This window comes from Ambystoma mexicanum, chromosome 12, assembly GCF_040938575.1.
Source record: "Ambystoma mexicanum isolate Mex_15411 chromosome 12, UKY_AmexF1_1, whole genome shotgun sequence".
NCBI lineage: Eukaryota > Metazoa > Chordata > Amphibia > Caudata > Ambystomatidae > Ambystoma > Ambystoma mexicanum.
In genome coordinates this window covers 491,291,905-491,319,779 of record NC_090936.1, presented here as the reverse complement: position 1 = coordinate 491,319,779, position 27,875 = coordinate 491,291,905, and the positions used below count along the sequence as shown (strand labels likewise).

General features: G+C 49.6%; 1 protein-coding gene across 1 annotated transcript in view; it reads left to right on the top strand.

Annotated features, from left to right (window-relative positions):
• Positions 1 to 27,875, top strand: part of NUP205 (nucleoporin 205) — a 1,887,652-nt gene that overhangs the window by 1,691,682 nt on the left and 168,095 nt on the right. Inside the window, exon 36 of the mRNA XM_069628771.1 lies at positions 25,464 to 25,540. Within this exon, the coding sequence (XP_069484872.1) occupies positions 25,464 to 25,540 (77 nt within the window). The remainder of the gene's footprint in view (positions 1 to 25,463; positions 25,541 to 27,875) is intronic.

Below are 27,875 nucleotides of genomic sequence, written 5' to 3'. Positions count from 1 at the left end.
AAATGGGCAGGGGTGGCCCACATGGGCGGGCTGAAGCATGAAACTGTCTCAGGCAACAATGAAAAAGTGGCCCACAGTTGTAAATGGATATTCATTCCTTTAGTCACAGACTGGGCCTCATTACTACTATGGCGGACCAGTAACAACGGTGCTGGTAAGCTACCGGCACCGTTGCTACCGTTCCGCCATAGTAAGAGTTGTGCTCGTGGGTGCTTGACAGCCCCCACCAGGTCTGACCTCAGCTCGTCGGATGCACCAGCACCGTTATTAACGGTGCCGGTGCATCCGAGCTCCCCCTTCCCATTTGAGCCATATGGGGCTCAAATGGGAATGGGGATCTACCGGCACCTTCGAAAGGGCAATTATCATGTCCGCCTAACTCGGCATGACCTAGTAATTGCCCATTCGCGGGTGCCAGACCCGGATGCAACTCCAGTGGCAGCCGTGCCGGTTTTACCGGCACAGCTACCGCCAGAGTAGTTATGAAGCCCACTGTTTCAATAGTACCCAAAGGGGTGCTTTGTGTTAAAATGTAAGTAAATTGTGATATATTCAGCAACAATGGTCAACATTACTAACTGCATAGTGGCCCCTCACCCATTATGGAGGAGCTAAGGAGCCAGCCCAGTGAAACAGTGAGCACTCCCTCAGCTGCTTTATCCAGCTAATGGAGTGCTCCTGGGCTGGCTGAACTGTCAAAGGGAAACACTGTTTCCCTTTGACAGTTCAGTTTAGTTCCCCAGCCGCACATGCTCACTGAGCCATGCAAGTGCTGGGGCGTTTTGCTTCGCCAGCATTGCATAGCTCATTGGAAATGCTGGCTGGGGCACTGCATGTCTGTATGTCTGAGGGGGAGCTCCTGCGCCTCCTCGCACATACGGACAGAGCAGCTGGAGCAGCGCCCACACACAGGCCAATGCAGAAGGTACGTTTATCTTCATTGTTTTTATTTAAACATGTGTATGGATGCGTTATGAGTGAGTGTATGGTGATGGATGCTCATGTGAATGATAGAGTGATTGCTGTATGAATGTGCAGCGCCTTGCATATACACATAATCATGTTCATTGTGTTAGGACCAGTGGGGCCCAGGGGACAGGGATGGTATCTTTTTACCGGACATCTATCATTCAAAACCCTCTGCCTTGTCCACAAGGCTTTCTGGGGCCTCGGTCCAAAATACCTTCAGCTATTCCTCCGCAAATACCTCCCCTCTCGAGCTCTTCACTCCTCTACCTCCAACTCCCTCAGGGTCAGTCGTTTATCAAAGAAACGAGCTGGGGGTAGATCTCCGTCTTCGGCTGGGGCCTCCCTCTGGAACAGCGCCCTGCCACTCTAAAACTTGAGGAGAACCATCTTTCTTTCTGCACTTATCAGACCTACCCTGTCTGCTGTCTTAAACGTAGCACTTGCAAATTGCTGGCTGCACTACCACTGTTTGTTGCCTTTATTATTTATTTATTGTTATTTATCTGTTTCTCCTCTGCTTCGCACTTTCCACTTCTCCCCCCTTCCATGCACTTTTCCCCTCACACTTGCGCATTCTCAATGTCACTGGGCCTAGTAAGATCGCTGTTTTATTCTCCTCTGTTCCCCTCCCTTGCCTTGTCACGCTCTGAAACACTTGTGTACGAGCGCGATAGAAATAAAATATCAATGCCTGCCCCCTGGACTCCCAGCAACAATTGCAAACTGTTTGGCTATTTACCCATTTTTTGTTAAAAGTATGCTCTACAATGCAACATTTTAACCTATTATTTAAAAAAAAATTCACAGGGGGAAACCCCCCCGAACCTCCCCTTAATGCCCCTCCACTTAAAAAAGATTCACCAGCCGCCACTGGCCCTCAGACTGTGTTGGGAACGGGATGGGGGAACCGAGGGAATCTGGTGGGAGCACAATGGGCGGGAACCATGGGATAGTGATGGGAGCAGAGTGGGGAGAGCCCTGGATGTGTGATGGGGTGGGGAGAGACCAGCGACTGGGTAGGAGTGGGATGAGGGAGCCCAGCGACTTTGATGGGAGCAGGTGACGGCGCGCAATATATACTGTCCATTTGGCATTTCTGGAGGGTCCCGACCTGCCCAAATTTTGCTCAGGGGGGCCCTGGCCAAAAAAGTTTGAAGACCACTGCCCTATACCAACATGCTCTGTGTGCCACTAGTAAAAAGAGCTAGAGCGGGCGGATCCAGCTTCCCATATCTCGCACCTACTCACTGGAATGCATTACCTCCCACCATCCGAAGTGAGGCCTCCCTCCTCGCTTTCCGTAAAGCAATGAAAACCATCCTCTTCTCATAAGGTCCTTCGTAGCGTCATGAATACCAACCATAGGACCCACTGCTTAATCTGTATTGACCAATCAAATAAGCTGTAATGATACCTATGTCTGTGTTTGTATGCAATGTGCCATTTACTGCTACCACATCTGTACATCTGTAACTAAGCTCATGCAAGTAACAGCGCCTCAATGCCCTTGGGCTGCTTGTTCGCTATATAAATATGAATAAAAAAAATAATACTCTGAGGGCCCTCGAGGGCGTTTAGTGTTCTATGAAGGTCTAGGATAGACTGCCTCTTTCGTTGATGGGAAGGGCGGCCCCGCTGAAAATGGTGGTGCTTCCTATACTGCTACATTTCTTCGTAAATGTCCCGTTCTATATACCGAGACCTTGCTTTAAAACTCTAGATAGCATTTGTAGAGGATTCCTGTGGCAAAATGGGCGGAACAGGATAGCACTATCGTCGCTACAAAGCCTGTACGCAGAGGGTGGCATTAGGGTGCCACAGTTTGATTTATGTTACATAGCAAGGCAGATGCAATGTGTAGTAGATTGGCTGGCGGATGACCTTACCCCAGACACATTGATGCTGCAACCCATCGGGACACGTTGTTACTTGAAGGAACTAGTGTGGCTCAGGAGGCCTTGAGGTGGCCGATGGTCGCACCTCGTGTCCCTGGGGGTGAAAATGTGACATAGGGCGTTGGCAGCAATGGGGCTCACAGACCCAATCACAGTGCAGATTCCTTTGGTTTCGGTGGTTGCATCTTCAGCACAGAATATAGTGGGAATACGCATGCAAGATATGACTTTCATACCCTTCTTAGAGCTGGCAGGACACACAGGCATGCAGACAGGCCAATATTTGCTACATACCACAATCAAGAGAGATTATGGGTAGATGACCCACATGATTTAACCACTCAGTAGTGGATGTCCTATATGACATGGCTGAAGGGGGGCACACAAAATCACGGGTATACGATCTGTTATTGTCTAACGGGCGTCCCTCCACCCTAGCGGTAAGGGGCAAATTGGAGGATGATTTGGGGGTTTTATTCACAGATGCACAATGGGCGCAGGCAATGGGATACCATAAGAGGGTGTCACGAAATGCAAGACTGCATCTTATACAAGACGTGCCCCAGGTGTAAGGAAAGACTGCATCTTATACAAGACGTGCCCCAGGTGTAAGGAAACGGAAGCTGTGATGTTGCATATGTTTTTGGCATGCGCAGTGGTGGGCTATGCTGGCAGGGGGTGGCGAGTAGACTATACAAAAGGGGGTTAAACTGGATGGGCTTCCCCAGGCGCCGCCTGCCTGCTGGTCCGCTTCCCACAGCCTAAGGGCATAAGGGCTTAAAATATGTTAATAAAATGAAAGATTTGGTGTGTTGGTGCGCATACTAGCCAAACACAGAATAGCTATGGCATGGAAATCCCCCATAGGCCCTGGGGTGGTGGACCGGTGGCGGGACCTGAAACGGTGGGTGATAACGGAAACTGGGGCATGGAGGAGGGCAGTAGGTGGCAGCCATGGGGAGGATAGAGGGGCATTGAGGAATGGGAGGTCTTAGTGCAAACCCTGTTTGCTGAGGAAGTTGCAGAGTTAATGGGAACGGATCAGCCCTAATAGGTGTGCGAGGTGTTTTGAATCACGCAAGATCTGCAAGTTAATCCTACTAGTGTGCATTAGGCAAGGTTGAGTGGAGGTAAGGGGAGGAGAAGTTGATGAAGGGATTACGATATGTTATTATGTGATGGTTATTGACCCTGCTTGGACAGTGTTGTGTGTTGTTGATACTCCTGTACCAGTCAAAACTAATAAAACACATTTTATTTTTTTTATAAAGTGATTTTGCCAGATCAGTGGCCTAACAAATTAGGTGCACTTTCATGGATGGGAACAAGCATTACAAAGGAAATCCTTTTTTGCATTTTCCTGTGTAAAGTTCAATGTAACTGTAACTATCTGGGTACACTCACCCTTGGAGTCACACCCCATGGTTCATTCAGACATCAGGCAGCCTCTCAATCAATGGAGACTAGACTCACTTCTGTTTACTTGGCCAAGCACCCAGGGATGAGGATTAATTTCTCTGGCAGACTTTTTTTCCCAGTTAGAAGCAGTTCCCTTTCAGCCTGACTGCCTTTGTGAGTTGTAATTCAGAGCTCACAAAAACAAATGGCGGGACAAGTTTGTTCTCGCCTTGAGAAACACTCAAAGCTCAACAAAGTCATTTGCCATGTTACTGGATTTTGAAAAACACGAGAAAGTTATTTTTCTGCTGTTAAGGCGCATATGGCTACCTTCAGAGTTAAATGGATACACTATGAAGTGGCCTCTTGACAAGCAAAGAACTGCCAGCCTGTTAATAACGCGCACTAGTTGGGTGGGAAAACTCATACCAGGAAACATTATCAGGCACTTTTATATCTCCCTTACCCTGGTTTCCTCAAGGGCTAACAAGGCAGTACATGAAAATGGCATTGGTCCTCTGTGAGATTTTAGATAACGCCTACTGTGGTATAAATAGGTCAGGACACAACAAAAGCCAGTTAGGGGCCCACTTGGTGAGAAATCTAAACTTTCTGACAGGGGATTTTCTGGATTCTGCCCTTCTTTGAGAAATGTTTCCATATATTCATATACCGGTAAGTCGGTGTTTGGGAGAATTCTCTCTTTAGGCTGAATTTCCTAACCTAGTGAGTCCCCCAGCAGCTTTGCTGGATTTCTGGAGTTTGTTTTTTCCTCCTGCCAAGAGTGAGACTCTTTTTCTCCCACTCTTGGACATGATTTATGGCGTTCCTTTGACTGGTAATGTGTTTTATGGGCTATGGGGTCCTTTACTCCATAGGGTCTCATGTGTTTTTACTATGTGCGTTACACAGCACTCTCCGTGCAGTAACACAGGGGTGTCATAGTAACACCCCACCATAGACTCCATACCCTGGGACTGACTACTGTCTCCCAGGGCATGTTAAGTCACCATTGGCTTTACTAGTTCCAAATTATTAACAGAAACCAGTACAAGCCATCATATTGTGGACGTACTGGTCAGAGCAATTCGATTGCCCAGGGGTCTGTTAGTCGAGGGGGCACGTCTCCGTCCCCCCTGATCGAGTTTTGGCTGGTGGCAGTGGAAACTACTTGTTATATTCGACCGCAAATATTTTCCTATGGGATTTTCCCATTGTTCGAGGCTACCAACTTTAATTATTTAATTCACATAGCCTCGAACATAGCGCCGGTTTATTTAATTAATATTAATTCGCTGGTTGGTATTTTTTACTAGGACTCGATTCTAAAATGGCGTTTGTGTTCTCTTCTGTGACTCCAACCCAAGTCGAGCCCTTTGTTCCACTTTTTTGGCGGGCTTCTCCACAGAAGCCTCCAAAAGTGGTGCCACTCTGTCTGGGTACCACAGGGGATGTAGGAGGGGGTTTAGGCACCCTGGACTGAGTTACCTTGGTAACTCAAGTCGCACTCTTGTGTGATTGGCCCAAGTGGTGAGCCGGCCGGCTCAGCACTTAGCATGTTTGATTGACAGCTAGGCTGAGTAAATGGGGGTATGCTGCATAAAAGCAGGGCTTTGGGGACTGGAACTTCAGAAGTCGCCACAGGACCTGAGAATCCGACGAGGGAGAAGCTGAGCCGACCTACCACGACAACACCACCCGTGGAGCCCTGCGGAACCGACTCACCACTTCCCGACGACAGAGAAGATCTCCCGGCTGGAGAGGCTTCTTCCCCTGACTGGTGGGCACAACCAGTTTCACCTTCTTTCTTCGCACCCCAGACCGGTTTGTGGTCCAACTGCCCGAGCCAAGCACCCCGGCGGCCGGATAGCCACTCACCACCGAACCACGAATCAACGGACCGCTCCTTGTACCTGAGAAACTCTGCGGCTGGTTTCTTCCCTGGCAGTGCAACGGACTCCTGTCTTCCTCCACAACGAGATCCTCTCTTCCCCCAGACCAAGCATCGACTTTCATCCGCTGCCAGGAACAACTGCCCCCGCTGGAGTGTTCTCACCACTTTAAGGTACCGTGTCCACCAGGCCTCCCTTTCTAAAGATTGCAACAAGGTAATAATAACCCCTTAACCTTCTGGACTGGGCTGGCCGCCTTGACCCTCTAACTGGTCCCTTTCTTTGGTCCAACTCCTTTTTGAACCATTACAAGACTTTAGTGTACTGCAGCCGTGTGACCTTGGACATATTTCGTTTCGATCCTCTTAAAGCGGATCCGGCCTACTGACTCTGAATTCACGGTTTTACTTTGCCTTCCTCTCTTGTTATGTTCTTGTAAAAGTGTTGTGATCTGTTTAAATTTGTTCTCTGCTTTTCTCTCCCTTTTTAAAAAACAAACTATTAGAGTGCCATCTATGTTAAGCGCTCACCGGTGTCTGAAAATAAGTGGGGCTTTACTTAAGACTTGTCTAATATTCTTTTAAGGGAGTGTATATCTTTTAGTGACCGTGTTTTTGAATTGCTTACTATTAGTGCCTGTGTGTGTTTCTAGATGTGGTTTTAAATAAATAATTATATCTCTTTTTCACCAAGCCCTGGTCAGTGTTTACTTGTTCTATTGTGTTCTCTTGACCTATTGTGAATACTCTGTATACTGCCTAACTCTTCTTGAGGGATGTCTGACAGCTCAGCCATAGCTGCCCAGTGAATCTGTGTGGTACAGACTGCTACCAAGTGGGTTTACTGCCAAACACCTGTAGTCTTAAATCTTTTGCAGTGGTCCCAGAGGGAACTGCACAGGTTTCTGCCTAACAGTCGAAATGCGGTGTCCCTAAAATTGCCTGAAGAACCTATTGTTCGAGGGGATTGGGTCCTCCGACGTATTCCATATCTATGACATGTAATCACCACAGCTGTGCTGCTTCGGAAACTTGTTTCTGCGTCCTGTGTCGATGATGTCGATGCACCATTGTCGAGGACCTCGTCCGACGTCATCCGATGTGATAAGTAGGACGCACGACGCCCGTAGCCTCAGTTCCGTTTTTTCCGCGAACGTGTTGCTTCGTGATTCTCGGTTCACGCCTCGACTCTTTAGAGTTCTGTTCTTCTCGGTTCTTCGAACCTGTTAGTTTTGTGAAAATCCTTTGTGTGAAGATGTCTTCTACTTAGTCTTCGACCCCGCGTCCGGGTTTAAAGAAGTGCGGGGAGTGTGGGTCCAAGATGTCGGTGACGGACTCGCACGACGCCTGCCTCTGTTGCCTCGGGGAGGCCCACGACACGGATGACTGTATCGACTGCCAGTCGCTCACGTCCAAAGCCTTACGCGAACGTAAGAAGAAGTTGTCGATAGGTCGGGTGCCCAAGCCCTGGAAGTCGAAGTCTGCGGGGCTTTCGACGGATGATTCGAGGGGTGACTCTCCGCGTCATCGTCAGAAGTCTCGTGGGTCTCCTTCTAGGAGTCGGTCTCGCCACTCCTCAGCCTCTTCGAGGCATTCTCGGAAGCGTCGACACCGGTCGTCTTCCAGGTCCTCTTCGGAGGACTCTGCCCGGCACGTTGCTTACCCCACTAGCCGTGCGACGCCGGAGGAATGGGCTTCCTTCGGGAAGAAAATGCTGGCGATTCTTGAGTCGCAGGGTACTAAGCCGTCCGCGCCCCCGAGTGGGGTCGGTCATGAGAGGTCGAGAGACACCGCTCGCAAGAGTGGTCAGCACGAGTCACGGGAGAGGTCCCGTTCGGACAAGGGGACTCGTTCTTGACGTACCCGTTCCAGGTCCCGGTCCTCGACGCATTCGAGACCGTGTGCACCTGTGAGGTCTTCGAGGAAGACATCGACGTCTGAGGCGTCGAGGGCGTCGACAGGCTTTCTCGAGGCTCTGGCTCCGAGGAAGTTGTCGAAGCCGTCGACGCTTAGGTCGTCGAGGGACACGCTCGGGCTCTCGACGCCGGCGCCGATTCGCTCGACGCCATCTACGCCTTTCGTGTCTGAGGTACCCCGTGGCAGGGGAGTACCCCCTAGGAAGGCTCTGGTTAAGAGCAAGCACTCTCGGGTGCCTTCTTTTCGCCACCTGGACTATATTTCAGAGGCGGATGAGGATTCTGATGGCCTGGTTCCTAGTGAGGTTCCAGATGAAATTGTCTCGGGCCATGGTCAGTTTGACGATTTGAGACAGTCACTGCATGATGCCAGTGGACTGGACACCTCTCCGGAGGTGGAGTTTTGTAGGCCTGAGCCTGGCTCTCATGCCGATTCCTCGTACCGGCGCCTTATGGCTAGGGTTTCTGAGTACTTGGGATGGTCTGCTCCCCCAGGGGAGTTTGTGCAGGATGATCTGACGGACATCCTTGATGTTGGTCCCCCAACTGATCCGGTACTGCCGTTCCATATGGCTTTACAGAGAAGGGTGGCGGCGGCTTGGACTGCTCCGGAGAGTCTCCCGGCGGTAGGCAGATCCTTGTCGCGGAAATACCGTCCAGCCAGTAGCGACCCCTGCTACTTGACCAGGCACCCCACTCCGGTGAGTTTGGTGGTGCAGGCGGCCACGGCCCCGGCAAAGCAGGCGAAGTACCCTACCATCCCTCCTGATAGGGACGACAAACGTTTTGATGGCTGAGCGAAGAAAGTGTTTTCTTCTGGTGGTATGGTGCTTCAGGCGGCCAACTCCATTTGTGCCTTGTCTCGTTTCACACACACTCTGTGGGACTGTGTTGCGTTAGCGGCTGAACATATTCCCGAAGGGGACGAACAGGATGGTTTCCTTGCTATGGTCCAGGATGGTAAGGATGCCATGTGTGAGTCCGTTCAGTCGGGTTTGGACTTGGCTGAATGCGTCAGTAGGTCCATGGCGGCGAGCACCGTGATACGCAGGTTTGCGTGGTTGCGGAAGTCGGGGTTTGCTCCTGATGTGCAGTCTCGGCTCCTCAACATGCCCTTTGTCGGTGAACACCTTTTTGGCAGCAAGGCTGACGAGAGCCTTGAGAGGTTGCAGACCTCGAAAGCTGCAGCGAAGTCGTTGGGCGCTGCAGTTCGCCAACCTCCGCCTTTTCCTCCTAGCAGTGGAGGGGTGGTTCCTTTCGCTTTTACTCGTCCTTCAGTAAAGCGAGAGGAGCTGGCAGTCAAAGAGGCCAACGCAGAGGTACCAGAGGTGGACGACAGGGTACCCGTGGTGCCAAGGCCGCTCGGGCAGTTGCCTCTTTGCCCTCAGGTAACGCCGCGGCCGCTCCCACTCAGTCATGAGGCCATGTCTCATGGTTTGCCGGTTGGGGGAAAGCTGGCGCAGCATCTTGTAGAGTGGCATGCCATTACTTCAGATGTGTGGGTTCTGGAGATCATAACCCACGGCTACTGTCTTCCCTTTTTCGGCACAGGCCTCGCGACAATCCACTGGGGAACCTCTCTTTGCAGAGTCCGGATCCGCTCCTTGCGCAGGAAATTCAAGCCCTGCTGGAGAAAGGCGCCATAGAACTGGTGCCTGTAGCGGAGAGGAACAAGGGATGGTATTCCCCTTATTTTTTGATTTCGACGAAAGATGGGGGATTGAGACCCATCATGGACTTGCGCGGTTTGAACAAACTCCTCAGGAAGGACAAGTTCAAGTTGGTTACTCTCTCTCAAGTCCTCCAGGCCCTTCAGCTTCAGGACTGGTTGGTGTCACTCGACCTCAAGGATGCTTACTTCCATGTGCCGATCCATCCCAAGCACAAGAAGTACCTGAGGTTCGCGGTTGGCGCTCGCACTTTCAGTTTCGGGTCCTGCCGTTCGGATTGACCTCCGCCCGAGGGTTTTCACCAAGCTCATGGTGGTGGTGGCAGCGCATCTCAGGCAAGGGGGGGATTCACGTCTACCCCTACCTGGACGATTGGTTGATCAGGGGGAGCTCTCCCGAGCAAGTCCTGGATCATCTGTCCGTCACCTGCCACTCCCTTCACAGGCTGGGCTTCTCTCTCAATTTAAAGAAGTCCCATTTGACGCCAACACAGCGGCTCCAGTACATCGGAGCGGTGCTCGACACTTCCCTGGGGCAGTGTTTTCCTCCCAGGTGAGGGCTCATCACATTGAGCAGATGGTGCACAAGTTTCAGCTTGCCCAGACGCTCCCAGCGTTCGAGTTCTTGAGGTGGCTCGGCCTCATGGCATCCTGCATTCTTCTGGTGCCAGAGGCTCGCCTGCGGATGAGATCTTTGCAGTGGGCACTCAAGACGCAATGGTCGCAGTCCTCCGGCAGGATGTCGGACCCGGTTCAGATGCCGCCCTCGGTCGCCTGGGACCTTCTGTGGTGGGCCGTCGAAGGCAACTTGATGAAGGGGGCTCCATTTTGGCTTCCCTGGCCGGAGGTGACGATCGTGACGGATGCATCCCTCACGGGTTGGGGAGCTCATGCCAACAGGCTGACAGTCAGCGGTCGTTGGTCTCAGTCGGAGTCCAGACTCCATATCAATCTGTTGGAGCTGAGGGCCGTCAGGCTAGCCCTGAAGGCTTTTCTGCCGACTGTGCGAGGAAAGAGTGTCCTGATCCTGACGGACAACACAGTGGCCATGCACTACCTCAACAAAAGGGGTGGGGGGGAAGGGTCACTTCCTCTGTGCAGGGAGGCGATGCAGCTCGAGTTCTGGGCCATCCAGCAGGAAGTTTCGATCTCGGCAGTTCATCTGGCCGGAGACGAAAACGTGACGGACGCTCTGAACAGGCAGAGCACGATCTCTCACGAGTGGGAGTTGGCTCAGGAGATTCTCCTGGAGATCTTCGCCCTTTGGGGGACCCCTCAAGTGGATCTCTTCGCCTCCAGTGTCAACCGGAAGTGCGAAAGGTTTTGCTCGCGGGAATTTCCTCCAAAAGGAGCCTTAGGAGACGCGTTCGTGGTGGAGTGGTCGTTCCCGCTGCTGTACGCGTTTCCTCCAGTCCCCGTCATCCCGCAAGTGCTGCTGAGGTTACGGAAGTTCGGTTCCCGGATGATCCTCATTGCTCCGGCGTGGGCTCGGAGGACGTGGTACCCGGACCTTCTCGACTTGTCCATCTGCCCTCCGCGTCGTCTTCCCTACCGAGACGATCTGCTCTCACGGGAGGGGGGTCAGGTTCTCCATCCAGAGGTCAGATCCCTCAACCTTCACGCTTGGCTTCTGAAAGGTTGAGGTATAAGGATTGGGACCTCCCTGAAGACATGATGGAGGTGTTGCTTTCGGCCCGAAGGCCAGCAACAAAGTCTCTGTACCGTTGCCGTTGGTGTAAGTTCTGCGACTGGTGCCGAGTTCAGAATGTGGAACCTTTTGCATGTGACATCCCCATGGTTCTGTCCTTTTTACTTTCTTTGGCCCACAGGGGCTTGCAAGTGGGTACCATTAAAGGTTACCTGGCGGCGCTGTCCATCTTTAAGCGCTCGTCTGAAGAGTGTTCTTACTTTAAAATCCCTTTAATTTCACAGTTTCTGAAAGGGCTCAGTAATGTGTTCCCTCCGTCACCTTTCCTGGTGCCCGGTTGGGATTTAAACCTTGTTCTTAAGTTTCTTATGGGTGCTCCGTTTGAGCCTTTACATTCTTGCCCTTTGAGGCTGTTAACTCTGAAAACTGTGTTTTTAGTTGCGGTTACTTCCGCTCGCAGAGTGAGTGAGTTACAGGCACTTTCAGTTAAGCCACCCTTCACTGTATTTCACAAGGACAGGGTTGTCCTTCGTGTTCGTCCTTCTTTTCTTCCGAAGGTAGTGACAGAATTTCATTTGGCCCAGAAGGTTGTTCTTCCCATTCTATCCTCCTCAGCATCCTGGTAAGGAAGAGGAGAGGCTCCATAGGCTTGATCCTAGGAGAGCTTTAAGCTTTTATGTTTCACGCATGTCCCGGGTCAGAGTGGACGATCAACTCTTTATTGGTTACGCTGGAAAGCGTTTAGGGCAAGCTGTGACGAAACAGACTTTGTCTCGCTGGATTATTTTGGCCATCTCGGAGTGCTACCACTTGGCGGGTAAGGACCCACCGGCTGGCTTGCGGGCCCATTCTACCAGGGGTATGGCTGCATCTACTGCCCTGCAGAGGGGTGTTCCTATTCGCAACATCTGTGATGCAGCCACCTGGGCTTCAGTACATACATTTGTACATCACTATTCCCTCGATTCCATCCGAGCACAGGATCTGGCCTTTGGCAAGATGGTCCTTTGCTCTATTTGATTGGCTATTCTAAATTTTGATTCTAAATTCTTTCCCTCCTCCTTGCTCTGGTACTGCTTTGGGAGTCATTGATATGGAATACGTCGGAGGACCCAATCCCCTCGAAGAACAAGTTACTTTCTTACCTGGTAACGTTCTTTCGATGGGATGGTCCGACGACGTATTCCATATCGCTCCCGCCCTGCCTTCCCCGCTGCAGAATTTCTTTGCGATTGCAGCTTACGTTCCGCAAGGCTTTGTGTCTGACTGGCAGTTGGCTAGTGTCACACGTTCTGGGGGAAAAAACTACAACTGAGGCTACGGGCGTCGTGCGTCCTTCTCATCACATCAGATGACGTCGGACGTCGGAGGAGGTCCTCGATGACGGTGCATCGACGCAGGACGCAGACGCCGAAAAAAGTTTCCGAAGCAGCACAGCTGTGGTGATTACATGTCATAGATATGGAATACGTCGTCGGACCATCCCATCGAAAGAACGTTACCAGGTAAGAAAGTAACTTGTTCTTTGGTGGAGGAGCCGCAGTTGGAAATGCCAGGTTTTGACACACATGCTCCAGAGCCTAATTCATATTTGTTAGAGAATACCAGCCATTCATCAGTGTTGAGATGGATTTTCAGAATCAACCCTGCATGCAGTTTGTGTGAGTCCTTTCTAGTATAGTAAATACTATAAATGAACTAAAGTCTAGCCAAACTCTGTCAAGGTAGGTAACTGAGCAGTAATTGTGACAGGGCCAGGGACATAACCCTGTCAAGAGTGGATGCAGGCTCCTCTAAGCTTCAATTAAAAGGCCTACTATAGTGTTTCCTAGAGCCAGTCCTGCCCATAGGTGGGTTTTGGGAGTTGGGAGGGCCCTAACATCTGTATCTTGTGCATTGTTGAATAGGTAGGTACTATATTGCGCACAATGCTCCACCAGTCTTCGCTCTTTATTCTTCTTTGACCACACGTACCAGGATGCTTAGTGAAGAAACCCTGAACTGGCAACTCACCCTCACCACTACACCTGCTACCGACTTGCACTCGCCCCACAAGCTGCAAACATACATTCAATGGGTTGCATTCTCCCACCAATTCCTTATCTTGATAGATTTTCAAACATCAGCTGCTCAAATTAATTTTTTTGACAGCGGCTTAGACTACCTCGTGCTGTACACCTGCGTCATTCCTTGATCGGACGTGGCGCATCCGGCATCCTTTAAAAGGATGCACTACTCCCCATACCTCCAGTCCCTTTTTCCCTGCGCTCAGCACGCTATTCGGAACACACTCGTTTTTGATTCTTGAATTCGATACTACGTCGGTATGTCGGGGCCTATGCCTTCTGGATTTGAACGCTGCAAGGACTGCAACTGCAAAATGTCCCTCACGGATCCACACACTACCCGTGTGTGGTGTCCTTGGTGTCTGGCATGACCCGGAGCAATGTGGTTCTTGTCTGGCAATCAACCCGAAGGCGGTGAAGGAACGCTCTGCAAAACTGGTGCTCGGCAGACAAACCTCTAAATCCCCGGGGGCGAAATTGCTTTCAAGGTCATTGGAGCACGATATCAAGGAGCCTGCGCAAGAGAATCATTGCGAGGGATATCATCATAAGAAATCTAAAAAGCGTTCGTATTCCTGTAGCAAATCTCACCACTCCTCATTGTCGTTGCACAAGACAAAGCACAGACAGGATGCTGACTCGTCGGACAAAATGGTTAAGTCGTACCCTGCAAAGGGTGCGTGTGATGCTGGTAATGCATCGGAGGGACAGGGCCTCCGTATCCTTGTCCTTTACTGCCTTTTTATCGTGTGTTCTGTCATATTTTCCATGCAGGAGTTCATGTGGGACTCCTGGCGGTGCAGCGCTCTCTTTTGGTTTGGTGCACAGACCCGTGGGATACCCGTACGGCACCCATGGGTGGGGGTACAACCCTGTGCCGCTAGTGTATGTTTTTGGGCACCCGGCGGCGGCCCGCAGAGCAGGGTATGGGCTTTCTATTACCTATTACCTTGTTTTCCCAAAGTCCTGGGAAGCCCTGACTTTGTCCCTTCCCCCTGACTAGCTGTTGGGTGGAAGTTCCATATATGGTGTTGTTGTGAAGTCCAGCCCAGACTGACTGGAGCCTTCCCAGTGACTGTATGTTGTGGGTACGCCCTGTGGGTGGGACCTGGGTGAATGGAGTGTGTGACCAATATGCATTTCTTGTTGTGGCTGTCTGATTTCTGGTATGAGAGACAAAGACTGAGACAGCCCTGCCCGAAACTGGCCTGAATGCAGTATGTAGTGTTGAATGGCTGGGTACTCGTCCCAATCCACATTCCTTGTTGTGAGTGTCTGAGAGGGAGGAGGATGGCCTGAATGCACTGTGTGCCCGATTGGCTGACTGAGTACATGAATGCCCTTCTGTATGATTGGCTGCTGACAGTGATCTAGCAGTGTGGATGAGAGACAAGATAGTATATCTGGGGTCCTCTCACCACTGGAAATTGTTCAGAAGCTGTGTCTACACTTGAAGAGTAACTGGAACTGCTGATCCTCGACGCCCAGCTGGAAGAAGACGACTTGTTGTTGCATTTGCTTCGACCTGATCTGAAAGCTGCCGAACTAGTCAAGGACTGATCCGAGAGAGGACCTGGTAAGGCGCCCTCTTTCCGTGCTCCGAGGGACCATCGAACACCGCTAAACTTCACCGAAGCTCCCTGGAAGTCAGACCCTCGAAAGGCTGCCGACCCGAGACGGGACCACTAAGGAGAATGAAGCAAAGCACACAGACTTCGCCGCTGTCGAAGTCTATTGCCGTCGACCCGGGTTCGCAGGTTTGTGTAACCGCTGGAGGCCTACCGAAGTTGTGTTGCCCAGCCGTGGGGACCACTTGACGCCGTGCCGCTGACGACCGGAGCCACCCACTCCTTTGCCTAAGAAAATTTTGAATCCAAGGACTCCCTTGTCCGCAACGCCGACCGCTTTGTCCCGCCGGAGAAAGTTGAGGACGACCAACGCGCCGAGGAGAATCTTCCCGCCACCTGAAGGCCACAAAGACTTCGACGACTCGACGCCCTTGTTGGGCCACAGTTCTTCTGAAACTCTTTGTGGTCCTGAACAATCCGTCGCCGAGGTGCCCCGCACACCTCATCCTCGCAGGACGTCGCTGACGAGCACCCCCTGGATCAACATCGGAGTCTCGGCACCCTTGAACTTCTCATTGCCACTGTCGACCACAAGTTCACCATCTTAGACGTTTCTCGACGATCCGTGGCTCCTGCTTTAAAGGGAGTCACTCAAGAAGGATCCTTCGACGCGTCTTCAAAGAACCCTACTCCACCAGGTACATTGGGGTGGTAAAACCTTAATAGGAGGAAATAAGGCTATTGAACAATATATGGACTGGGCATGTTATATATCTTTATTTTACAGGTTGCCCAGGTGGGGGGGGGAGCCCCACACAGAACTGTGTCTATCGGTATAGGCCAGCATTCTGCCTATTTCAACCATCTTACGTTCCTTCCTATCTCTATTGCTGGTGTCCTAGTTATTGATCTGTGTGACATTTTAACCGTACAGTTGATTTACTTTAATGAGATTCAATAACATTGGTGGTACCACTTTAGCATTGTATATGTTTATCATTCTTGATTTCCGAGTACAAAGTGCGTTATTGTGATTGTGTACATACCTTTGAATATTAATTATATAAAGACTCTGTTTTCTGTAATACAGTGTGTGGACATTCCTTTGTGGGGGTTCGGAGACTACACTGTACTTAAGAACCAGCCTGCATCACCTTCGAGAAGCTAGGCCTTGATTGCTCGTCCATTGCTACCATAATAGAGAATCTTGGCTGGGGTCTTCTGTGCCTCTCCTCTACCATATAGAGAGCGGAAGTACAGACACCCCCCTCCAGTCTTTACAGTGCGTCTAGGGAGGATTGGGAGGATTTTAAAACCCAAATGCTCTAGGTTTCTGATAAGGCCTTGGCTGGTACGGCTTCTGCCTTGATGCCACATGTTGTTACGGCTCCAACTGCACCTGGTCCATCAGGCACGAAGGCAGCCAAGGTGGGTCAAAGCATGCGAGTGAGACCTCTTAGGAGAAATTTCCCTCTGTGCCGAGGCAGTCAGCTGCCCCCTCAGGCCAAAAAGCCCCTCGACCGTAGCCCCCTGCAAAATCAAAGTTTTATGCTGGACACTCGATCTGTGTACTTCAACTTGATGCTGTCAATTTTTTATGAGGACTGTGACTGTTCTACCATTTGAGTTCAAGCCGATGGGGGTGGGGGTGCAGGCTTGGATCCGTTGCTGGATTTTATGGCAGACTAAGCTGAGTTGCTTCAACTGGTGGAGGGCCTCCATGATGCCAGTGGTCTGGACACATCGCTGAATGTGGAATTCCAGGTGATGAACCGTAAGTGCACCCGAACACGCAATACCGTAAGGTGGTCATGAAGGTCGTCGTTACCTTGGGTTTCAGTGCACCGTCAAAGCCAGTGTCCCAGTACGACCTCACAGACAACCTTGACCGTGGCACGCTAACCAAATGTGCTTTGCCGTTTAATGTGGTTATAGCAGACCCAGTCTTTGTCTTGTGTTAGCGTTCATACTTGACACAGACAGTCGACACAGAGCTTAAGTAGATGTATAAGGTGTTGAGAGGCAACCTTCTGTTTTTGAAGTCTCACCCCACCGACAGGACGTTGAAAAAAGTTGACGCTTTGGCTAAAATGGTCTTTGCCTAGGGGAGCAAGGCTCATAAAGCTGTAAATGCGTCTTGTGCATTTCTCCAAATTTTCCCATATCCTTTGGAGAACAATTTCAGAAGCAGCTGATCACCTCCCAGTGGGAGAAGTCAAGGCTAGTTTCTTGGATATAGTGGCTGATGGCAAGGAAATGGCCTGTCAAGCACTCAAGCAGGGTTGGATGCTGCTGACTGTATGGGTCATGCTATGGGTACTTCGACAGTTGGGGTATTTGAGGGGCTCTGGGTTTTCACCGAACGTTCACGCAAAATTGCTCGACCTTGCCTTCAATGGCGAACATCTTTTTGTCCCCAAAGCCGACGAGAACCTAGAAAAGTTTAAGGACTCAAAGCTCATGGCTAAGTCACTGGGTTTGGCAGTGTAGCAACAGTCCCCACAGCAGAATGTTGTCTGTGTCCAGAGGACGGGGTTACAGTAGGTACTCCACCTTTCCCAGAAGGGTGCAAGTGTCCCAAGCCAAACAAGGGAAACACAGGTTTCTGTGGCCAGGTAGAGGAGGGTCGACTGCTGATGTAGCATAGGCATCAATGGTGCCTCAGAAACCTTTTGAGGTCTCATATTTGACCAGTTGTAGGGTCTCCGGATTCTTATACAAATGGAAGCAAATTACCACTGACGCCTGGGTCCTTCAGCAGGTTGACTGGCGATACTGCGTCAACGCTTTTGAAGAGACCACCGGACAGACCTCCACCTACCTCCCGCCAGCCGGAACGGGAGCTACTGAATAAGTTGCAGGCCCTTCTCTTGAAGGGAATAGTAGAGGCAATTCCAGCCGAGAAAGTAGGCGTGGGTTGGTATTCCTGATACATTCTGGTTCCAAGAAAGGTGGAGGCCTCCGTCCCATCCTGGATCTTAGGGATTTTAACAAATTCCTGAGGATGGGCAAATTCAGGATGGCTATGTTGAGGGAAATTCTCCAGGCTCTGCAGTTCCAAGACTGCCTGGTGTCAATGGACCTTCAGGGCACCTATTTTCATGTGCCCATCCTCAAGAAGCACAGGCGGTTTCGAAGGTTCATCAACAGGGTGGTGCATTACCAATTCAAAGTGCTCCCTTTTGGCTTAACCTTCACCCCCAAGGTCTTTACAAAGCTTATGTCAGTAGTAGCGACCCACCTCAGGAGAGCTGGCGTCTTTGTGTTTCCATACTTGAACGATTTGCTGATCCAAACACGATTGCCAGAACAGGTTTCGAGGCATCTCAAGGACACCTATTCACTTCTATATGACTTGGGTTTCTCCCTGAACTTAAAGAAATCTAAAACTTTACCAGCACAAAAGCTCCAGTTCATCGGGCAGTCTTGGAAACCCGAGAAGGGACGGCTTTTCCTCCAGAAGAGGGTGTCACCATGTTGGTGCTCATGATCAGTCTTTTCCAGAACTACAGCAGTCTTGAGGCATCTGCTTTCTTGCACTTGCAGGCCCTCATGACATCCTGTATTTTCCTGTTGCCACAGGATGAGATACCTTCAGTGGCTTCTCAGGAGCCAGAGGTCGCAATATTTCAGCCAGATGTCTAATGTACTCCAGAGTCGATGTTGGTGGGGAACGACCTGACCTGGTGGAGCGACAGGTCAAAATTGTTGGTGAGGGAACCTTTCTGGGCTCCACAGCCGGAGTAGTACGTAGTCACGGTTGCCTCGTTGAAGGTATGGGGCACTCACTGCGGCGCTCACCAGATCTTCATCCATTGGTCGCAGGAGGAAAAAGGTTACCACATCAATCTCCTGGAATTGCGAGCAGTCAGACTGGCCGTGACTGCTTTTGCACCTGCTCTGCAGGTGTTAACGGACAACACAGTGACCATGCGCTACTTCATCAATAAGGGACGTGTGAGATCACTACCATGTCCAGGGAGGTCATGCAGCTATGGTTCTGATTGATCAAGAACAACATGTTAGCCTCTTCAGTGCATCTGGTAATGGTGGAGAATGGGTTGACAGATGCTCTGAGCAGCCAGAGCTCGGTCTCCCATGAGAAGGAGCTATGCCTGTAGGTCACTTTGGAGCTCTTCGCCTGGTGATACACCCGATGGTGGATCGGTTTGCAACGGTGGGAACACGAAGTGCAAGCAGTTCTGGTTGAGCGAATTTCCCCCCAGGGGGGCATTGGAGGGTGCATTTTTAGCAGAGTGGGTCTTCAACCTCCATTATGCGTTTCCGCTGATGGTCATCACTTGAGTTTTCGGGAGGTTGCATAGATTCAGGGTTCTCCTGATCACCCCGGAGAGGGTGAGGACGACGTGGTGCCTACATCTCCTGGAACTGGCAGCATGCCCACCTCTCTGGCATCCTCGGAGGCCAGACCTCTTGTCACAGTCGGGAGGCAATGTCCTTGATGCAAAACCGTACCTTCTCAACCTGCATACTTGGATCTTGGGAAGCTGAGGTACGGAGACTTGGACTTTGAAAAAGAGGTATTGGAGGTGCTGTTGGTTGCCTGTACACCATCCATAAGGACCCTGTACGCGTGGAGATGGAGGAAGTTTGTGACATTGTGAAAGGAGTGGACCCCATTTAGTGCCCCACCTCCTTAGTGACTAGTTTTTGTTGGCCTTTACCAAATTGGACCTGCAAGTGGGCACAGTGAAGGTATATCTGGGGGCTCTGTCCCTTTTTAAAAGGAAGCCCGAACAAGGTTCCTTTTTTACCAACCCTGTGGTGGTCCACTTTTTGAATGGCCTTGTTAATTCTTTTCCTCCTTGGCCTTTTGTAGTACCAGATTGGTATCTGAACTTTGGTTCTCACCTTTCTGATTTCGGCTTTGTTTGAGCCTTTACATTCAGGTCCCCTTGCACTCGACACATTGAAGATTGCTTTTTTGGTGTCAATAACGCCCGCTAGATGAGTCGGTGAATTGCAGGCTCTCTAGTAATGCCCCCTTCCTGAAGTTCTTGAAGGAGAAAATCTCCTTGAAAGAACGCCTGAAGTTTTTGCTAAAGGTGATTTCTGAATTTCTTCCGGGCCAGAGCATTCACCTTCCAGCTTTTTACCCTCCACCCCATCCTTCAAAGGGCGAGCAGAGGCTCCACAGATTGGATCCCAGGAGGGTGCTGAGTTTTTACCTGGCCAGAATGGGCTCTTTCAGAAAGGATGACCAATTGTTTGTTGCTTTTTCACAATCCAGTTTGGGGCAAGCAGTTACTAAGCAAACTGTCTTGTGCTGGATAGTGCCAAGCATTTCTGAATGCTACCAGACCACGGGTGAGGAGGTTCCAGCAGGGCTTTGGGCCCACTCTACCAGAGGTGTTGCAGCCTTCTCGGCTCTTCAGAGTGGAGTGCTGTTGCAGCAACATGCTCTTCTCTACATACACACGTTTTGCCAAGCATTACAGCTTGGACTTGGCCCATGGGCCAGACGCACTTTGGTAGGGTGGTCCTCCAGAGCTTTTTGGTGTGACTTCAAACCCTCCTCCAGCATGGCTACTGCTTTGGGAGCCTATCAAGATGAGGAATCTGTGGGAAAATGCAATCCATTGAAGGAGAAATTAATTGCCAGTTTTTTTTGTTCTATGGATTCTTCTCCCGAGGATTTCTCATTGCCATCCCAGCCTACCCCACTTGGTGGTCCTTAGACTGAATCGCATTCTGTGGTCATGTTTCTGTATGCAATTACATGAGGAGCACAGTGCCACGTTTTGCACAGCCGCAGTTGGCTGGCTAGACTGCCATACCTCTTCTGGTTTTATCTCCAAGGTTGAGATATGGAAGAACAAGGTAAGCAAATAGTGGTTTGCTGCTGTTGTTTGTTTCTATGCCTTTCCCCATTATTGCATGTTTCCTCTCGCAGACTGAGCAGGGGGGAAAACAGTGAGGAACTGAGGTATGGGGGCGTAGTGCATCCTTTTATACAACGCCCAACGTCACATCTGATTGAGGAATTGCGTGGCCGTATACGAGGGGAGAGTCGACGATATCAAGCAGCACTATACCCTCCCCAACCCCCCCGTCCAAATATTTTCTAAGCAGCTGACGCTGGATAGCTATCAATCAAGATGAGGTGTCTGGGAGATAAGAATCCATATACGGAACATTACTGGTAAGTCATTTCTCCTTATTTTTCTCTTTAATTGCATCTATGCACCACCCCCCCCCCCCCTCTGTCTCTCGCTCTTGCTCATTCACCTTTCACATGCCCCTCCTCATTACATTACACTACACTCAACTGGTACCACTCTCCCTCATACACAATACCTTACCTGCACACTCTCAAAATACTGCCAGTCTTCTCACCACTCCAGTGCCCACCCTCCACCTAGACTGTCGATCCAGCATTGCTCCACCTGATCTCACTCTATTACCTTTCAAACTTCTCCAAGACAGCTGAGCTTTTCTGGCCCTGCCTACCCTCTCCCAGATTCCTCCCGCTCCCATTAGTGTTGATGGTCACATGATGCCCTTGACCAATCTCTAGCTAAGGAGGTGTTAAGAGCAGGTTCAAATTGTGACTCAGGCCAGGTGGTTAATAAGAGGATGAGGTAACATCACTAGGTGAAGTAGGAACAAAAGAGGTGGTAAGAAGATCAGGTAGTGATGGGGGGGCGCTGAGGAGAAGGTGGAAAGCAACCTTGTAGATAATATAGGATAGTTGGGAGGAGCGGGCATTGGGAGGAGGAGTGAGATCAAGACAAGGAGGCTATCTTGAGAGGTGAGGCAAGTAGAGCCTGGAGGAAGCTCAGGCAATGCAGAATCCCAGGAAACACCTTTCAGCGCTCCCTGTCCGCTACTACCACTGACCTGTCTGCATGCAATACACAGTGAGTCTTGGAATACAGGACCCTGTAAAGACTGCTTCGAGATCACCATCTGAAAAAATATTTGAGTCACCCTAATGCCTGCACCGCCCAGAGGGAAGAGGGGTGATGAAATCCCTCTACGCTTGTGAAGACTGTGACAGAGCATCTAGAGGCCAGAAAGGCCTGAAAATCTATAAATGCGGGAAAGGACATTATGGGAAATGGGGAGAGAAAAGGGCGGAGCTACATCAAGGAGTGCAACTGTCCTGACCATATTTCGTATGCCCCTTCTTGTAGCAAACGCCAAATAACAGATATTGATTTCTTACACGTGGTCATGTTGTGTTTCTTGGTCCCCGGCTACCTAGTAACACCTGCCTTAAAAGGCCACCCCAGTGCTTCCTATTACTGCTGTAAACATGCCTGCCTCTTTGTGCTTTACCTAAAGGGGGTACCTTATCTTGGATCCTGGAGCACAGAACCTGAGTTCAGAGCAGGTGCTTAGGTAGACATAATTCCGACACTTAGTGACCTCTACATCTACAATTCCAAGCCTTTTTTGTAGCCTTCCCTTTGGCCACTAATCCTCATCGTGTCACTGTTCTTTATCGTATGTGTTTGTATGCGCACATGTGCATTTGTTGAACCAGGGCCTGGACCACATCTGTTTAGTTCCCCAAGACCCCCTGCAGGTTGATTGCTGCCTCCTTGCTCACCTACCTTTAAATCTTAATTGTACATTTGTTTCTGTTAGTGGGGTTTTTCTGAAGCCCTCTGGTGAGGTGTTCACGGAGACCAAACATGTGGTGTGTGCTCACAGCATGGCCATCAAACTCTCCAAATAGTAAAGAGAATCAACAGTATTGCTTCGATCCTATAAGGGGAGAGGCCCGGCTTCAAGCTAGGGTTGGTCTCAGAAAGGAACTCGTCAAAATAATCCAAACAATAAATACTGAACATTCTTTTGTTTGTTTATGTGCACAATACACCTGAGTCCTGGGGAACGTGACTCAGGCTGAGGATTACTGTTCAGAAGTCCCAGTGCAAGTTCAGTGCAGTAAGTCTCCAACCTTCTCCAAAAGCATGCGTCGTCCTCCTGCCTCTGCCAGGCTTGAGTATCTGGTTTATATAGGGATCTCCATATCCCCTTGGGTGGTACGTCCAATAAAGGTCTGCACCTGTGAATGATTAGATGAGGAGGGCTTTGATAGGTTTTGGTCCTTGTCTTTTAGTGTGCCAAAGCGAAGCTGTGGTGGAGGATGGGGGAGGCCTGCGTTTATATGGACCCAGACAGCTGTTTTTCAAGCCTCCTGTATATGTTCTGGGTTGAGGGCTGTCATTAAGTTTTGGTCAGTTCAGGTTACCTGGGAAGTGGAAGGGGTGTGTGTTGCCCTTTTCATACCCTTGTATGCTTTGTACGGATAAGTTTGTGGGCGTGTGGACTTTCTCTGAGGGTTTGCAAACTCCACGTGTGTCAGTCGACCCAGCAGTCCTACTTACCCCATGGGATGCTCCAAAAATGTGGGCAGGGGACACTGGAATCATGGGGCCCCGGTTGGGCACATCTCCATACGGTTTAGCGCCAGTGATGAGTTGTTCTGCATGGGCCCTGTAACATTGTGTCCACATTGAGGAGGAGGTATAGTTGTCCCAGTGTTGCCAAGCATGCCAGACAGTGAGAGAATGCTCAGAGGATCCTTCCCATTCCACTTCTGGGCCCATCAGCCAATGCCTCGGAAGGTGGGCACCGGCCCCCAAGACCTCTCGCCCACAGATCCAGGCGAGCGACTTCATCACACTGCCTAAGATTTAAGCAAGACTGCTCTGCCATGTTTACCATTGTGGGAGTTTAGTCTAATTTGATGCAATGTTCCTTAACACCTTACCAGATGACTTATGGAAAAACTCTAACAATTAACATAGGTGGAGAAGGGTTGCCTTCTGCCCATCAAATAATGCAGAGATTAAGAGACTGTGAGTGGTATGGTGGTTCCTAGTCCCTGGCCCCAGTGAGATGCACTGGCATGAAAGCCAAATATGTTAATTGTAATGCTTAAAATGTCATTAAATATTTAATGTGTGCTGCTAAGTATGGATTAGTTCATTGTAGGGGAAAAATATATACGTTTTGCAGACTTGTCTGTGGCACTGTAACCAAATGGACGCCTACCCAGCTCACATGACGGAAAAGATAGATGATTAGAGCAAAACTCACTTATGGCGTCCTTCTGCAGAATTCGGCAGATCTGTCAGGGAAACTGACTGTAAAACACATCCTAGAGACTGTGGCTCACCCACAAGGTCATCAATACTTCTCTGCACAAATGACCTATGCACAAGGCCTAAGTGCCAGAAATCTAAAGCAGTACGCTGCTAAGACAGAACCTTGGGCTGTAGAGCAGACCTGTGGGTTGGTTTGTGGCCTGCCACCTTCAATATGATTGCTGGTACCCTGTAAGGGTGTTTGGTGTACCAGCCAATGGCTCGCTAGCTCGCTGGGGTGCAAAGGAGCCTTTCCGTTTGACACATTGCCTGCAGAGAAGAGATGGAGAGAGAGCACGGCTCATCAAGTATCGGGGACAAGGGAGAAGAGGAGAAGCATCCAGTCCCCCCTGCGTTTAACATCTGTGCATGGCACTGCACGCGCAAGAGGGACAGCATCCAAAGAACTGAGAACAGAGGAGAAACAGCTTTGCGGGTGCCCGCTCCATGAACCAGTGCCCTCAACACATGATGGAGCCTTATCGTGGCAAAGGCTAGTCTATCACTGAGGCAGAGCAATGCGTTTAGGTTTTGTAAGCCAGCCGCTCCTTTTATGTATTTCTATGTGCACACGTAGGCAATTTGTGGGCTAGATGCAGTCTGCAGCTGCACAGACAGTTGAAAGTAAAGTTGAGACAGTTTCCCGCCAAACAACCGTTTTGTTTCCCGCCAAACAACCGTTTTGTTTCCCGCTCCATTGTGCTATTTAACTATATTGCATTCACAACATCCAGACTTTCTTTGGGGGATAGATGTGGAGAAATGAATAGGTGTTTGTTTCTCTATCAGAGATTGGATTGTTACTAGATCATATATCATTTACTGATCACTAAGTTTGCTTGTTTGTTTCACTATTATATTATTGTCTGGGATGTACATCTTATTCATTAAGTCCTAAGGGATGAAGTTGTGCTTTGACCAGTTAAGAAAAATATAATTGAAAAAAGTTGCAAAGTGGGACTTCAGGAGAAGAACTTCTATTCATAGAATTGCCTGTTTCATGAAAGAATATCCTACATTCTGCTGGGGTTTGAAATTATACCTGTTCACTAATATTTAAGGCAGGCTGGTGGCGTAATGGTCCCAACGCACACACCATCCATACCTCTAACCACATCACCCAGTAGATATTGCATTAAATGCCTGGAAGTGATTAAAACATGATTCCATTGTTTCCCCTCCATGCACAGATTGCTGTTCATCCTGCCTTAAAGACACTGTTTGTGCCCACATTGGAAACGTAATGATCGGAGAGTGAACATGTGAATTTTTCCTCAGTTATTAATGCTGTAAAAACCGATGTTTGTGATTTACTTTTAAGGTGTGTTAAGTGAACTGGACATCAATATAAATGAGGGGTCAATGGTGGAACTCCAGGGGCACATTGGAAGATTTCAGGTAACACATTTTAATTTGAAATGTTTTCTTTCATAAACAGATGCTGAGATGGGTAGTCATCTGGCTGCTTTGCAGAACTACCCAGTGCAGAATTCCTTGGTTATGCACACTTAAGTGTTAGCCCATTGCAGTGTTATGAATTCCCTAGTTCTTCTAAAATGAGGAGTGAGCAGTTGTTGGGCAATGTGTTGAGGCATTTAATGGGAACATGTTTTGAAGGAAATAGGTGTGATATATGTGTAGGTATTGAAAGCAGAGAGGATCCCTTTGTAATAGCCCTGAATTAAAGAACCAGTTACCAAAAACTATATCCATCTCAAATTAAGAAAAGTAATGAAAGTAATTGTTCTTGCTCGTGTTAAATTAAGTCACATTCTAATGGATACCTTCATCCCACAGATTCCTCATCTCTCGTATTGTTCTTCCAGTGCCAGCGGTCTTTGGAAATGTTCAGACACCTGGGGGCACAGCGTGACTCCGGGTGTGATGTTGGGCCAGCATATTTTAGCACACTCAGTAGGCTTTTAGATTGACACCTAGCTTTTGCTATTTCTCTGTCTCATCCCTAATTCCTCAAGGTCTTTGTGTTCAAGCCTTGCTTAGACTATGGGAGGCAATAGTCGGTTTTAATCCCCATGGGTTATGTGTCTACTGCCTTGTGGATTGAGTCTCCTGCTATCAATGTTATGAAAGGCCCTCCAGGAGCATACCACCACAAGGTTGGAACAAGGACACTATTAGGAAAGATTTTAATTTCTAATGGATTGTGTCCTCCTGTGTATTCCTCATCTTTCATATACTGATATCCTGCTTGCAGCTTCGGAAACTTTTTGACAGCAGAGGGCACCGTGTGTCGTTGAGGTCGCTTTTGCGGCTTCCAACCACGCCCGCTGCCATGACCTCGACAGCTTGCGTTTTTTCGAGTACGTCTACTCCTAAAACAGGGTTTAATATTTGGCGGACTGTCACTCGAAGTTGTCGATCACAGATCCACACAGGATATGCCTCTGGTGTCTTGGGTTGGATCCCAAGGTTGACGATTGCGTCTCGTGCCAATGCATGACCATCAAGACCTTGAAGGAGAGGAAGACAAAACTCACCATAGCTCGGGCAGTGTCCAAATCTCCTCCGTCCACTCCCTCGAAGAGGAGATCGTCCGATGAAAAACGTCTGAGGGACAAATCAACTCCTAGATAGCAGCGCTCCAGGTCCAGGAACGATTTGTGGCACTAATCACCACCCTCTTCAGGACAACAATTGAAGAAGCGCCATTGTCGTCATTTTAATCAGACTTCTTACCCGACGGGAAAAAGGAATGTTTTGTGAGTAAATCTGCCTCTAGAGCAGATTGAGAGGAGTTCTGTTAGCAAATAATGAAAGTGTTCCCGAAGGCAGCCTTTCTCGGTCCTTCAAAAGAACCAAAGAAAGCTTCTGATCCCATTGCGGCTCTCAAGGCTGACAGGGTCTAAGACTACTTCCCCTGCTCCTAAGAGCGGGGGTAATGTGTTGAAGAAGCATCCACTAGTGGCGCAAACAGTGTTGTCGACACAGGAAATGCCGAAACCACTGCCTCTTTCTTCCACTCAGTCGAAGGTTTCAGCATCGAGGCCTTTGACGACGAAGCCAACAATGTCATCCTCAAACCCATCGAAGGGTTTTAAGCCTTTGTCTAAAAAGGGCTTTCATTCTATGGAGTCAATTTTTGAAGAGGATGACAATCCTTTCTTTGGCCTAAAGTATGGCACACCTAATGTACCGGAGGAACTTAACTCGGAGGACTCCAGGTTGCAAGATTTAGCTGGCTGTTTAAAAGATGCTAGTGATCGAGACACCTCACCAGAGGTAGAGTTTGCCACTTCAGACTCAGCTGGCCATCCTAGTGGATCTTACAGGTTTGTCATCAGTAAAGTGACAGAATATTTGAGTTGGGGTCGTCCTGCCAAGGACGTAGAGCAAGATGATCTGACAGATATCCGGGACAAGGGTCCTCCCAAAGAGCCTGTTTTGCTGCTCCACTCAGCTTTCAGGAACAACATCCTGGCAAACTGGCAGAAACCAGACAATACACCAGCTGTCAGTAAGGATCTGGTTAGAAAATATAGACCATTGTCTATTGATCCAGAATTCCTCTCTAAACATTCTACTCCAGAGAGTTCAGTAGTGGAAGCAGCTACATCAACTACAAAGGCAGCTGCCTACTCTACAATCCCTCCTGACAGGTGTTAGGAAAGATTTCCCTTGGGTGCAATATTCCCTTCATTTGTGAAAGCCCACCCCACTGCCTGCGCCCCTACCCCAAACCTTTTGCTTTGGTTTGTCTTACCTAACCTGACTT